The sequence below is a fragment of the Ovis canadensis genome, chromosome 3 (genome assembly GCF_042477335.2).
Source record: "Ovis canadensis isolate MfBH-ARS-UI-01 breed Bighorn chromosome 3, ARS-UI_OviCan_v2, whole genome shotgun sequence".
Taxonomy (NCBI): domain Eukaryota; kingdom Metazoa; phylum Chordata; class Mammalia; order Artiodactyla; family Bovidae; genus Ovis; species Ovis canadensis.
Window position 1 is genome coordinate 218,764,325 of NC_091247.1, and position 13,479 is coordinate 218,777,803.

At 54.7% G+C, this 13,479-nt stretch overlaps 1 protein-coding gene across 1 annotated transcript in view; it reads left to right on the forward strand.

Annotated features, from left to right (window-relative positions):
• The first annotated feature begins 593 nt into the window (after positions 1-593).
• IQSEC3 (IQ motif and Sec7 domain ArfGEF 3) overlaps positions 594-13,479 on the forward strand; it is an 86,395-nt gene continuing 73,509 nt past the window's right edge. Inside the window, exon 1 of the mRNA XM_069581548.1 lies at positions 594-1,218. Within this exon, the coding sequence (XP_069437649.1) occupies positions 701-1,218 (518 nt within the window). The 5' untranslated portion in view covers positions 594-700. The remainder of the gene's footprint in view (positions 1,219-13,479) is intronic.

Genomic DNA, 13,479 nt, shown 5'->3' on the forward strand with positions numbered 1-13,479 from the left:
CATAAACAAACAGCCTTCCCAGCCTAAGTTTCCCCTTGGCTGAAGAAGTAGGACCAGATGTTGTCTGGGGTCTCTCTCAGAGTCCCATGACCCTCCTGTTCCAGGGGATTCCCCCAGCAGAATACAAGACTGCCGAGTACGCAAGAGGCAAGTGTGGCCTCTGCTCGGAAGGTCTTTAAGATGGACCCTCACCCCCTGGGATGACTGGACACAGGAAAAAGAACGCGTGACTTGTCAGACTTCCTCTTTTTCGTACATTTCTGTCTCCTTTCGCCATCCTCTCCTGTTCTGCTTCCTCTTTCCTTATGTGCTTCTGTTCTCCTCCCGGTCCCACCTCACTTCCACCTCGCCGGCTATCCCTTCTTGCCAGATTCATGTCATCCATCCCGGGCCCCCTCCGTTTATCCTGAGCCTCTACCCGCTCTCTCATTCGCCTCTCTCCGCCCCTGCCAGCCCTGCAGGAAGCCGAGACTCCTCACGAAGCCTGGAGGGCGTGGGAGGGGGAGGATGGGAGGGGGAAGGTGGGCCCGGGCGCCGCGGTCCCGCCCCCCGTGCGTGTGTGAATGTCGGTGTGGCGGTGACGCGGCGCCGGCGGCGGGAGGGAGGCGAGCGGACCGCCGGGGCTGCTGGGCTCGTGCGCGCCCTCGCGCTCCCCGCCGCCCGCCGAGGCGCAGGCAGGGCGCAGGCGGCGGCGGGCGGCATGGAGAGCCTGCTGGAGAACCCGGTGCGCGCCGTGCTCTACCTCAAAGAGCTCACGGCCATCGTGCAGAACCAGCAGAGCCTCATCCACACCCAGCGCCAGCGCATCGACGAGCTGGAGCGGCGGCTGGACGAGCTGAGCGCCGAGAACCGCAGCCTGTGGGAGCACCAGCAGCTGCTGCAAGCCCAGCCTCCGCCCGGGCTCGTGCCCCCGTCGCCGGCCACCGCCGGGGCCCAGGAGCCGCTCCAGGACCACGGACAGCTGCCGACCGCCGCGCCACAGCCCGCTCCCGAGCAGCCCCCGCTTCAGCACCACGGACAGCTCCTGGCTCAGCCCCAACCGGGCCCCAGCGGCAGGGCTCACGCACCCCAGTCGCCCCACCAGCACCCGGTGGCGCCCGGGGCCGTGGCTGACAAGGAGAAGGAGCGTCCCCCGAGTTGTTGCGCTGCTGCTGGAACCCTCCTTCAGCACAAATCCCCCGCCGCCCTCGGCAAGGGCGTCCTGAGCAGGAGACCCGAGTGAGTGGGGAAGCAGGCATGGGAACCGTTGTGGGAGGGAGGGAAGCTAACGGACGTGAGTGGGGGACGAGGGGGTAATCAGGTGCACCCGAGTCTGGAGGACTAGGGCAGTGTGAAGTGGAGGGGTGAGAAGATGCTTAGGGGCAGAAGTATGTCAAGGAGATTTGGGGGGAAGGAGGGAACGACACCAGTGTTCGGGGGTCTGGGGGATGTTGGAGCAAAAGAGGTCAGAGGAAGAAAGACATAGGGGTGATTAGGGTTATTGAAAACTGGCAGATTTCAAAGGGGACAAGACTGGAGGCGAAGTTAGGGGAGAAGATTAAACTGAAGAAAAGAGAACAGTTGAAGAATCTTTTTAAGTTAGGGAAAATCTGGATGGGAGTTTGGGTACTAAAATTATTTGAATGGAGAGGGAGATATGAAAAAAAGACATGTTAAGAGCTTTAAAAAGGGCAGGGTCCGGGAAGAGTAGAACTGGGGTCTGAGGGGATTTGGAGGCAGAACATAAGCCTGAGAGGCAAGATGATGTGAGAAGGAAAGGGGGCTGGATATAGAGGAAGAGGAGGGTGGGAGAAAGCATCTCCCAGGGGAACAAGCTAGCTCTTTAACCGATGCAGTGGGAGTCAAAGCCAGGAGTGGCTCATTTGGGGAAGCTTACTCTGCTCTGACCTGATTGGGCCCCTTTCTTCTGAATCCCCACAAATCTAGAGGGGTACCAGGTAGCAGCCCACCAAGCCCATGGAGAATCCCTTTATAGTGTCAGGTCTGCCTGGTTACAGCTCTACCCTCTGACTCAAGGAGGATTTCTATGCAGGGTGTTAGCAATCGTGGAAAGGGAATAATGATGAGACAGTTGGCAAACAGAGTTGGCATTTGGATGTAATTCCTGTTATGGCTGGTGACTGCAAATCTTGTTTCCCCTTGGTTATTTGGTGATAAGTGGAATCTCATGTTAGGTCCAGAGAGAAATATGCTTATTAGCCCCTAATGAGAAACTCTAGAACTTCAAGCTCTTTTTCTTTACATCCAATATCCATGAACTAGGGATATGGGAAGAAGAGAAGAAGACTGGAATATTCTCTCCTCTGTGTTGGGAAGGCTGTGACCATGTCAGCTTCCTTTCTCTGAGGAGACAGGTGATGGAAGAACAGCTAAGGGGAAATCAGAAGCTAGTCAGCACCTGACCCTGACAATGGGGATGCCAAGGAAGTTGGGGGTCGGAAAGGAGGAGAACCAAGAGTCATCTTCAGCAGCCTCGGCATGCTTTAACCTACAGATACTTGTGAAGATTTGACGTAGGCTCATTTTCTCCTCATATCTACTGCAGAGTTAGACAAGTTGGGTCAGGACACAGGGTAGATGTGACCAAAATCTTGGGTTCTTAAGAGAGGAAGATCCAGGATGACGCCACAGCGTTTGATTCAAACCCCAAGAAGATGCGGCTTTCTTTCCAAGCTCCTTCAGTGGTCCATTGCTCTTCCTTCAGTGTCACGGTTTTCTTTATTTGGCAGAAAAAGCAGAAAGTCAGTTTTCCCTCACTGCCCATGGCTCAGCAAAAGGTGAAAAAAAAATCTAAAACAAAAAAAACTACAAAATACCATGTGTTTCCCCCCACCCTAAATAGGGGGCGGAATTATTCCATTCCATTTCCTAGGGCAGCCACAGCTCCCAGGGAATCGTGGTTCCTCTCCTCACGCTCCTCGGTGTCCTCCTACTTTTCCACCACATTCTCACTTTCTTTGCATCCCTTCGGGGACTGTGTGGGCAAGAAGGGTGGAGGAAAGCTCATTTCTCCTGAATAACGACTTTGCTGTGGCCCCCAAAGCAGCTTAAAGAGCCCAAACTCTCCTGCCCAGGGGCTCTTGTTGGGAACCCAGGGGTTTTAGGCATCATCTGGATTCCTATCTAGCCTCACATGTCACAACTGGAGAGAAACCATCATGTCCTCACCTTCCCCTCTCCCTTGTCCTGCTTTTCCTTCCCAAGGGAGTAGGACAAAAATAAGTAAATAAAATGGTGGAAGAGAGTGGAAGTTGTTGGAAAGCTTTCAGGAAGTTTTGCCAGGTACCAAGAGGTTAACACTGCCAGCAACCCCTTCCTTTCTTCAGATCTGCCAGCTCACCCCTCCTGCTCCTCAAGCCTAGACACCCAGAGACTTAGAGAGCTCAGAAACAAATGCCTCACCTCCTCCCTTAGCTCCCTCCCCGCTTGGATGGGAAATCTTGGGCATCCAGGCGGACTAAATGCCTTTTGGACCACCCGTGTCTCCCCACTTTTCTGCTTAACTTCAGCCGAAGTTTCCCCCCACAGAACCTCAGGAAGGAATCATCTTTGCTGACTACACATTTGGCCCCATCCTGCTCTCCACCCACGACCCCCGTTTTGCATGTCTGTCCTTTTCTACCCAACCTCTCAGTACTGTTGGGTTAGATATGGGCAGCACTCCACGGACCAGATAAGACTGGGGGAGAGAGAGAGCCGAGCCAGCAGCCCTTTTCCTGGGGCCTCTCCTGGGAATCTCCCTGCTGAATCAGTTCCCTACTGGGCATCCTGACGTAGGAGGAAGAGCCGGCAGAGGGGTCTCTCCATCATAACTTTGCTGAAATCCTCTTTTGTTTCTTCCTTCCCCTTTTCTGGCCTCAGTAGGGTGAGAATGTGGCCCTGGTGAGGTTGCTGAGGCAGGGGTGAGGGTTACCAGGCACTGTGAGACTTGTGATTGCACCGCACAGCTTATCTCTTATCCCCAGAACTCATCTTCTTCCCTGAATCCAGGAGAGGCCGGAGCCCTGGGGACCCTGGGGCTGGGAAATAATCGATTGTTTAATCATCATCAGATCTCCATTAATACGCTGCCCAGCCTCTCCCTCCTCCAGCTAAGGGAGCTACGAAGCTGGTGGCCTTGGAGGTCAGGTCAAGGAAGCAACAATGTGGGACTGGGTGAGTGTAAAGACATCGGGAAGAATGACACCCAAGGGGTTAACATTCTTTCTCTGCTGCTTCCTGGCTCTTGCTAAGCTCCAGCCCCCACTGCTTTTGCCTCTTAATGAAAGCAGCAATCTAGCTTCCTCCTCTTTATTTTTTCAATCAAGGCTCACAGCCTCTACAGAATTGATTATCCCTTTCCTGGCTGGAGCCAGAGCTTCAGCCTGACCCAGCAAAGTCCCCTCCTCGCCATGGAAGCATATGACCCGGCCTGAAGCTCCAGGCTTTAGTGTGGCCACAGCTTCTCTGCTTGAGCACGTGTCCATCTGTCCACCCAGCCATGTGTTTAGAGCCAGTGGATCCCAGGGCTTGCCCAAGTCCCCATGTCCATGGGCAGAGGATTACTGGAGGCAGGCTAAGATTCTCTCATTACAATTCAAATTCAGCTCCTACCCTGGAGCTCCCCATCTCCACGGGCCGTGAACTCTGAATGTGTCTCGGGAGCTCCTGTCCTCTCTGCTTCCTCCTTTGTCTTTTTAATATGTTCTCTCTTCCCCCTTTCATCCCTCCCCTCAAACACACCCTCTCCCCACATTTTCTTCCTTCCATCCTTTGCTTCCATGTAAGCTGTATAGAGAAGTCTCCCCCTCTCTGCTCCCATCCTAAGCATAAACTAAACCTTGGGTCATCTGAGCACCATGGTCTTGCATTCCTCAGAGTCGGGCAATGGCAGGAAGACTACTGAAAGTGACTTCTAGCCTGTTGTCTGAGACCCTGATTGGAGCAGGCATCTGTGCTCCTACTGAATCAAGGCTGCCTGCCTGGAGGTGGCAGATCTCCAAGACGAGCCCCTCATGGGAGCTCTTAAGACTGTGTGAAAGTCAGCTCTACTGTATCTGTTCAAAATCCTGCACTCTCTGCTGCGAAAAGACACAGATAGTCTGTGCTCAATGCACTCTAGACAGGGGTCTAGAAACGTCTTGGTAAGTGTTAAGCGGACTGCAGGTGGCCAGAGCCTGCCTCTATCAGAACAGAATGGGGTGAAAAAGAGAGCATACATAGCATATCCAGAGCCCAGAGAGGTTTCTGAGGTTGGTGCCAAGGGTTTACGTGAGGAATAGTGAGAGGCAGGGACAGCTGGAGGGGGACAGAGCTGGGAGGAGTCGATCCAAGGAAATGTCCGTGGTGCACCTCGATTACCATTCCCCACTCTGACCTACAGCCCCTCCCCCATCACCCCCCCCCCCACCACCAAGGCTAAACTCATCAACATAGGAAGAGCTCAGTACTGGTCCTTTCTTCCCAGTGGCCAAAACCTCTGCTAGCTGAGGAAGTCACACTATGCTCTTATTCCCCAGCCTCCCTGTCCTCCTCTTGCCCATCTCAATAAGGAGGGGACGACACCAGGCTGGCCAGCCGGCAAAGGGGCCTGAGTGAAGGCTCGCTGAGAAGGGGGCTTGGGCGTCTTCTGCTCACCCAGAAGCTGGCACGGGCAGACACTCATGGCGCTCTGCCATCCCCTGCCTCTCTGAGGGCCCGGGCCACTGCTCCTTCCTCACTCTCAGCCCAAAACAACAGGACTCCAGAGAAAAGCCACCTGGGTGCCTGCTCCACTGCCACCTCCTTCCTTCCCCAGCCCTTCTCGGAACCACATGGCCAACAGCAGAGGCCCTCGCAAGGCCATCCTGGCACATCTTCCTCTTGGCCCGAAATCCAGTGAGAGGAGCAGCAGTCGGTCCTGCTGATTCAGCAAATAACTATGCGGCCCAAGTTTCAGAGGTCACCTGTGAAAAAAGGCAGATAGGTCAGGTCTTGGGAGAGGGTGACATGAAAAATCGGGGAGAGCCAGACAACCAGCTGGACCTGGAAAGAGGCCTGAATCTTGGATTTAAACCCCACATTAGGAATTTTAGACACAGACGGCTCTGCTGTAGACCCTAAACATTTTCCACTGGGGCCTGCAAGAACTCTCAGAGGGCCCAGGGTGGCAGTGGCTTAGCAAGGGGTATCTTAGGAACAGGTCCTGGGGATGCGCTCCTTGCACCTGGCAGACCCCCAAACGCAAGGCCATTTGGTGGGACCTCTGAGGCTGGGGCCGCCGTTGCACCTTCCTCCTCTGCTTCGTGAGAAGCGTGAAATGTGGGTTCTGACACAAGTTGCAAAGGGCTTCTCATGTTCACACAGGAATGGACGGTCCTGTCCACTTCAGGCAGCAAGGGCATTAACACACGAGTAGGAGGAGGAGGAGCGGGAGGGAGAAACTAGGTTGTTCAGGCCGAAAGGAACTTAAGGAAACCATGTTGCTGTTGTTCAGTCACTCAGTGGTGTCTCTTTGCGACCCCGTGGACTGTAGCCTGCCAGGCTCCTCTGTCCAGGGGATTCTCCAGGCAAGAGTACTGGACTGGGTTGCCATTTCTTCCTCCAGGGGATCTTCCCAACCCAGGGATCGAACCTGCATCTCCTGTGTTGGCAGGTGGATTTTTTTTTTTTACCGCTGAGCCACCTGGGAGTTTTCAAGATCCAGATGGTTCAGAACCTGGGCTTTGCAGGCAGGCATACCCGGGTATGAATCCTGTTCCATCAGCTACCAGCTGGAATGCCTTGCATTCATTTTTTCAGCTGTTACTGGAGTATAATTGTTCTACAATGTGTTAGTTTCTGCTGTACAGCAAAGTGAATCAGCTATGTGTATACATATATCCCCCCTTTTCCGGGTTCCCATTTAGGTCACCACAGAGCACTGCGTTCCCTTATACCTTCTTTGAGCCTTGCTTTTTGTTTTCTCATTTATGAAATAAGGAATAAGATCTACTTTAAAGGGTTGTTGTAAAACATTTTAAAATTAGATTATATATATTCTAAGCTGTTCTGGGCATGTAGTAAGTGCTCAATACGCTGTAATATTTCTACAGATAAAGAAGCCAGGGCCCAAGTTTCATCCAGAGTTAGACCATAGCTATTGAGGAGAATCCAGGTTCAGGACTCCTTCAGGAAGTCTTCCAGGCTACATTTCTATGTGTGACCTTTCTTCAACCACCACTCAACCTCTGGACAGTGTGTACCAGATATATGAATGGGAGCCTGCCTTGAAATGCAGCTGGGCAGGACAAACCCGTCATCCCTTAGTGACCTGTGGTGAGGTCTCACAACTGAATAGCTGGGAACTGCTTCCTTCAGCCCAAGCTGAATTTCTTCAGCTGCATTTTCAGACTGTTTGCATTTTTCTTATGGACACTGAGGGGACCTAAGTCGCCGCCACCCAACACCCCACAGTGGTAACAATGACCTCATCCGTCTTCTAAATGGGGAAACCACAGTGTCATCTCGTATGTGACCTTGTCAAGGACAACAGGGGAGGGTGGGGGATGGAGTCTGAACCAGGAGAATGCCTCCCGTTCACTGGAATGAAAGCTAAATCCATTTCTCCAAATTCTCCCATTCTGGGAATGGAAGGCAGACCCACTCTTCGCAGGGCTCTGCAGTCAGAAAGGGAGACAGAGCAGGGAGGGGCTGAGAAAAGTGGGAGGCCTGACCCGACCTGGCGTTTTGGTGGAAGCTGGGCGGTCAGGGTGGCTGGGGGAGGACTCTCTTTCATTCTGGTCAAGCCCAGAGGGTAAAGGAGTTTCATCTTGTAAGGACTCTCTTAGCATAAATACCTTCTAGAAAAAAACAAGGGAAGACTGGCATGCTGCAGTCCACGGGGTCACAAAGAGTCAGATACGGCTTAGCAACTGAACAGCAGCAGCAAGAAAACAAATTGAAAAGAGAAGATGGAAAGGTGGTTGTGGCTGTGAGGCATCACAGGCAAAGACCTGTGTGTGTGTGTGTGTGTGTGTGTGTGTGTGTGTGTGTGTGTGTGTGTGTGTTTAGGGGCACCGGGTGGGCCAGGGCAAAGGCTGCTGTGCTGTTGCTGTTTAGAATATCCCATTGGGAGGGTTATGTAACTGCCAGGGGGGGGCTGTGCTGAGCACTACCTTCCCTTCCCAGCAGGGGGCGGGCTGCTGTGGACAGGAGGCCTGCAGGCCAGTGGAAGTCCTGCCCAGAGAAGCACCCGACCCCTGCCCCTACCAGGAAGGTGTCTACAGCCCCAGGGGCTGGTCGGCCTTGGGAGCTGTACCAGGGTCCCCCAGACCCTCCGAATGTCAGGCAAATGTCAGAGCTGAAAAGGTTCTGGAAGGTCATTTGCACCGAACTTCTCATTTGGCAAATGAGAAAACTATGGCCTGAGAGAGAAAGGGCTGGTGCTTCCAAACTGATTAGAGGCCGAACTAGGTACAACTCAGCTTCTCCACACTCTTCATCCCGTGCTCTTGTCACTATGCAGTGAGGGACTGAGAGAACCAGTCAGGGCTGCCCTGTGGGTGTGCAGGGCCAAACTTACCTCCAGTTACAGGGGATGAGGGCACCCAGGGAGGTCTCTCTGCCTTCCAGAACATCTTGCCAAGGCCAGCAATTCCACAGTTAGAGACTCCTTTGGGGACTTCAGGTTACCCCCCTTGTTAAAATGCAAATTCTCCTAGGACAGGAGAAAAACAACACATTTGGCTCTAAAAGCATGGGAATTTATCTGAGCAGTGTCTAAGGATGAGCTTGACAAGGGAAGAGGATGTCTAACAGCTGGGGCAGGAGGTTCAGAAGGTGTTGAAGGGCTCACGAGCGAGGCTGATGAAGCCTAAGTGGTCTTCACGTCCATTGTATTTTGCAAGGAATTAGCACTTCTTGGCAAGTAAAGGGGAGGGACCCAGGGCACTCACTCCCACACTGGCTAGTCTTGAAATTATCTGCACTGGAGAAGGAATACTTCCCCAATGAGCCCCATGTGTAAAATTCACAAGGCAGGAATCTAAGGAGCATCCTGGTGCTTGGTTAAGCAATTTTGATCCTTTCTAGCCCCTTAAAATAATATGTTAGATGGCAAAAATCTCACACAACTCTCATGGGGTCTGTCATGGTGGGGGGAGATGTTGGCAGGCAGTAGGTGGATGTTACATGAGCTTGAGAAGGGTGGGGGATGGAGGCAAACCCAACACCTAGCAGTGTGTGATGAACAACATGAGAAGGAATAAGCTCTCAGTGTGTAGGGCACAGGCAGTCTCATCCATCCTTAAGTGGAGGGAGGAGGTACGGCGTCAGGGCTGAAGAAAGTCTCAGCTGGAGGGAGGTCTGTGAGGGGGTGGGCGGTGCCCACACTCATGGGCACAGTTTCCGCAGCTGAGCACCTGGGAAACGCTGGATCAGAGGCTCAGGTCTGAAGGCCAACAGGGGAGCGTAGATCCCACCCCAGTTCTACCCATGAGGATAGAGAGCTCCCTCCTCCTTTGACCCAAGCCTCTGAGCAGTCCAGTCCTCAGCCTGGGAAGCTTTAGGAAAAATGAAGCATAAGAAAGCCTTGGAGTGTTCCAACAGACACACACACACACACACACACATACAGACACACATACAGACACACTCTTTCTCTCTCTCTTTGCACATGCACACACTCGCACACAGCCCATCAGCAGGCTCAACTAGAAATGGAAAACAGGTCTAAGAGGACGGGAGGGAAAGGGAACCTGAGTTGCTGCCATGTCACCAGGCAGAAAAGAGACAAAGGAGAAAGGGTTGGATTCTGGGGTCACCGCCTGGCCTGGGAGCAGCCATGGGAAGCAGCAGCCAGGCTCCAGGCCTCTCCCGTTTTTCCACCAGGCGGTGGTGTGAGCTCTGGTCAGGGAGCCGCTAGGACGCTGCCGGGAGGGAGAGTGGGTGTGAGTCTGGCGTGGCTGCGTCTGGGGGACGGAGAAGGTGCGTCTTTGCTAGGGTGGGCCCGTTCCTGACTCCGGGCTGGAGGAGGGGGTGATGACCCCACCCCACAGCACAGGCCTCCTCGCTGCCTTCTCACTGCCCAGACTGAGCATGCTGTCCCAACTCTGGCTTCCTTCTTTCTCTGTGTGCTTGCTTCTCTCTGCTGCCCAGCCAGCTCCTCCTGGTCCCCCAATGGGGCGAGTCTACAGCACCTCCACTTCTCCCCCTCACTTTGCCTGGAGCGTGGAGGAGATTCGGCCTCTGGAGGCTGTGAGCTCCAGGAAGAAGCAGGTGGGCGGTACAGGGGCGAGGTATTTGGGACTCTGCAGAGGTGCTGTGTTTGGACGCTCAGGTGCTGGCAGCAGCAAGATGCTGGCCAAACCTCAGTGATCTGCTCTGAACTGGCCCGGTGTGGCCAGGGCCTGGCACCCATGACCTCTCCAAGTTTGGGTGCAGCAGGTCAAACCAGCTGCCTCCCTGTTTCCAATCAGGAATGCACTCCCCATCCCAGCGGAGAGGCAAGGGAATTCCACAATTTCCTCCATGATAAATGATTCCAATCTACCACGATTTTCATTCAACACATCACTTCAACACAATGATTATTTAAAACAGCAACAAAAACTCAGCAGAGCAATTGGGAATCTCCTGGCTGTGTCTAACGTTTCCGGTGCACAGACTGGTCTTTAGGAACAGAGATGCCCGGGTGCTTCCAAATCGGTTTGCTGGGCATCCTGGATATTCTTGGAGCTACGCAACTCCTAAGGACCCGTGGGAGAGGGCCAAAGGGAATTCCAGAGGCACGTGAAGGCACCCTGAGGCAGCAGTGGAAGGGGTGGGTAGAGGACAGTTTCTTGGAGCAGCTCGACTGAACCCAGAAGCCAGGACTCCGGGGTCCTGTTCGCTGTGCCCACCCTCACTGACCCCAAGTGTGAACTGCTGCAAATCCACTCCCTTCTCTTCAGTGGGCCTTGGTGTCCCCTCTGCCCAGTGGGGACAATCGGTCTTTGCCCACCTCTGGGCCCCTCTCTGCCTACAGGTCACCGAGGCTGGGGCAAAGCTAAGCCGTTCAGAGGTCGCTGCAACAGGACCAACTTACCTTGGATGAGAAAACTGACTTCCAAATGCTAAGAGCCTCAAGAAGGGAGCTCTGAATTCGCTGGGGTTTTTTTTTGGTTTGTTTTTTTTTTTTTGCGAGAAACCAAGGAGACAGACCTTGGGCCCCGTGCAGGGCGGCCAGGGCCCGCAGGTCGGGGAGGGCGGGGTGCATTCCACGGGGTCTTCCCGCTCCAGATTCTCAGAATTTGCAGGTTCCCACCCCTCGGACACTGGAGCGTAAACCCCGGAGCAACCAGAGGGGAGCGCTCAGAGCTTGGGGAAGCCCTTCCGCGGGCGGCGCGTCCCGGGGGCTCCGCGGGGGCGGGCGCGCCGGGCCGGGCTCGGGGCTGCGTGGGCGGCTTGGCGAGCGGCCGCTGCGGAACATCCCGGCCCACGCGCCCCTCGGCGCTTCCCGCGGGGGCGGCGGGGCGGCCCCCTCCTACCCACCCCCGCCCCCGCGTCGGGAAGCTGTGTGCCCCGCGCCCCTCCTGGCGAGGAGGCTGCTGAGTCACGCGCCCGGGGAGCGTGGCCGCTACCCTAACCTGCGCGCCCTGCACCGCAGGGTGGGGAGGGGCGCATCTCGCGGGTCGGCTGCTCCCCGCAGCGCTCCCCCTCCCCCCTCCCCCGACCGCGCGCCGCCCGCCCACAGTGTCTGGGAGCATCCCAGCCGGGGCTTCCGGGCAGCGGGCCCTCCCCAGACCCGACCAGCTGCCCTCCTCCGGGGGCTGGAGGCTGGGGTTCTGGTGGGGGGCGGGGGAAGTGGCGCTGCCCTAGGGTGTGGATGATCCAAGCTGGATGTCTCAGCCGGGACTGTGGAAAAGGCCATTGCCTTTCTGGGAGAAGCCGCAGGGGCAGCGAAGAGGATCGGGGATCAGGGAGGTGTCAGGGAGGTCGAGTTCTACTCAGCATCCACCTCACTAGCCTTCCTTGTACCCGAGTCACTTTGGCAGAGGATCCCAGCCCTGCCTTAGCTTGCCATAGCTAGATCAACCTAAAGGAAATCAACCCTGAATATTCACTGGAAGAGCTGAAGCTGAAGCTCCAATATTTTAGCCGACTGACGTGAAGAGCCAACTCATTGGAAAAGACCCTGATGCTGGGAAAGATGGAGGGCAGGAGGAGGGGGCACCAGAGGGTGAGATGGTTGGATGGCATCACCAACTCAATGGACATGACTTCAAGCAAACTCTTAGAGATAGTGAAGGACAGGGGAGCCTGGGGTGCTGCAGTCCTTGGGGTTGGGAAGAGTTGGACATGACTGAGCAACTGAACAGCAACAGAATCACATGGCCTTCGAGTTCTGGCCCAACCTGTGATGACTGTAGTAGTTCAGAGAGTGGCCTCCGGTTTGAGCCCTGACTCCATCACGTACTGATGTGACCCTCAGCAGTGACAGCCTCGATTTTCTTGTCTCTAAAATGAGAGTGGGAACAGTGAACTCCCCGAGGACCAGCGTGATAGTTTAGAGTCGATGCCAATAAAGTACCCAGCAACCTGGGCGCCTGGCCCAGTGGGGCCTCAAGGACAGCTGTTATCTGGGGCCCCCTCTGGCAAGAGCTGGGTGGAAAAGTGTTTTTTGGAAGAGAGAGTCTTCCAGAGGGCTCAGAACAGGTCTCCTCATTCTCTGCCAGCCCGTCAAGTATTTGGAGGCAGTCAGTTCTCCTTGGCCTTCCTGACCACGCTCTCTAGCTGCCTCCTTTGCTTTTAGACGAGCACACCGAGGCCTGTAATTTCTGCTCCAGGGGTGTCTGTGGGTGGCTCGGTCCCCTCAATCTGGCTTCTAGCTCCTAGAACATTGGGGCTGCAATGAACCCTGTGGCTCAGGAGTCAGATGTGGCTCAGAAGTCAGATGTGGCCCGGCCAGCTGGGGAAGTGGAGTCCTTCCCTCAGCCCTGCCCCAACCGTGCAGGTTCTGGTTGCTGCCTGGCTCTGCGTGGCACCTAGGAACTCACTGGCTTTCTCAGCCCCGGGCCGTAGATGGAGAAGCCGCTGTTAGAGAAGCTCATTCTCTGGTCTGCTGGAAGCAGTCTGTCCTTCTGCTCTGGCCCCCTGCCCTTCTGCAGGTGGCTTTCATTTTAAAACCCTACGTGCTGAACTTTTCACGTTTGGCTTTCATTTTGTCAGTCTGGTTGTGTTCTTTTTAAAGTTGAATTTGCTCTTTTCAAATAGGTAGTATCAAAACAGGAAAAGTGTTTCCTCACCTCTATTTTGCACCCACTCACCCCCAGCCCCTGTTCCCAGCAGCTACTGTTAGTAATTTCTTGTATATCCTTCCAGGGATAGTCTGTGTGTGTGTGTGTGTGTGTGTGTGTCTGTGTGTGTGTGTGTGTGTGTGTGTGTGTGTATAGGCTTCCCAGATGGCGTTAGTGGTAAAGAATCCAACTTCTAATGCAGGAGACACAGAAGATGTGGATTTGATCCCTGGGTTGGAAAGATCCCCTGGAGGAGGAAATGGCA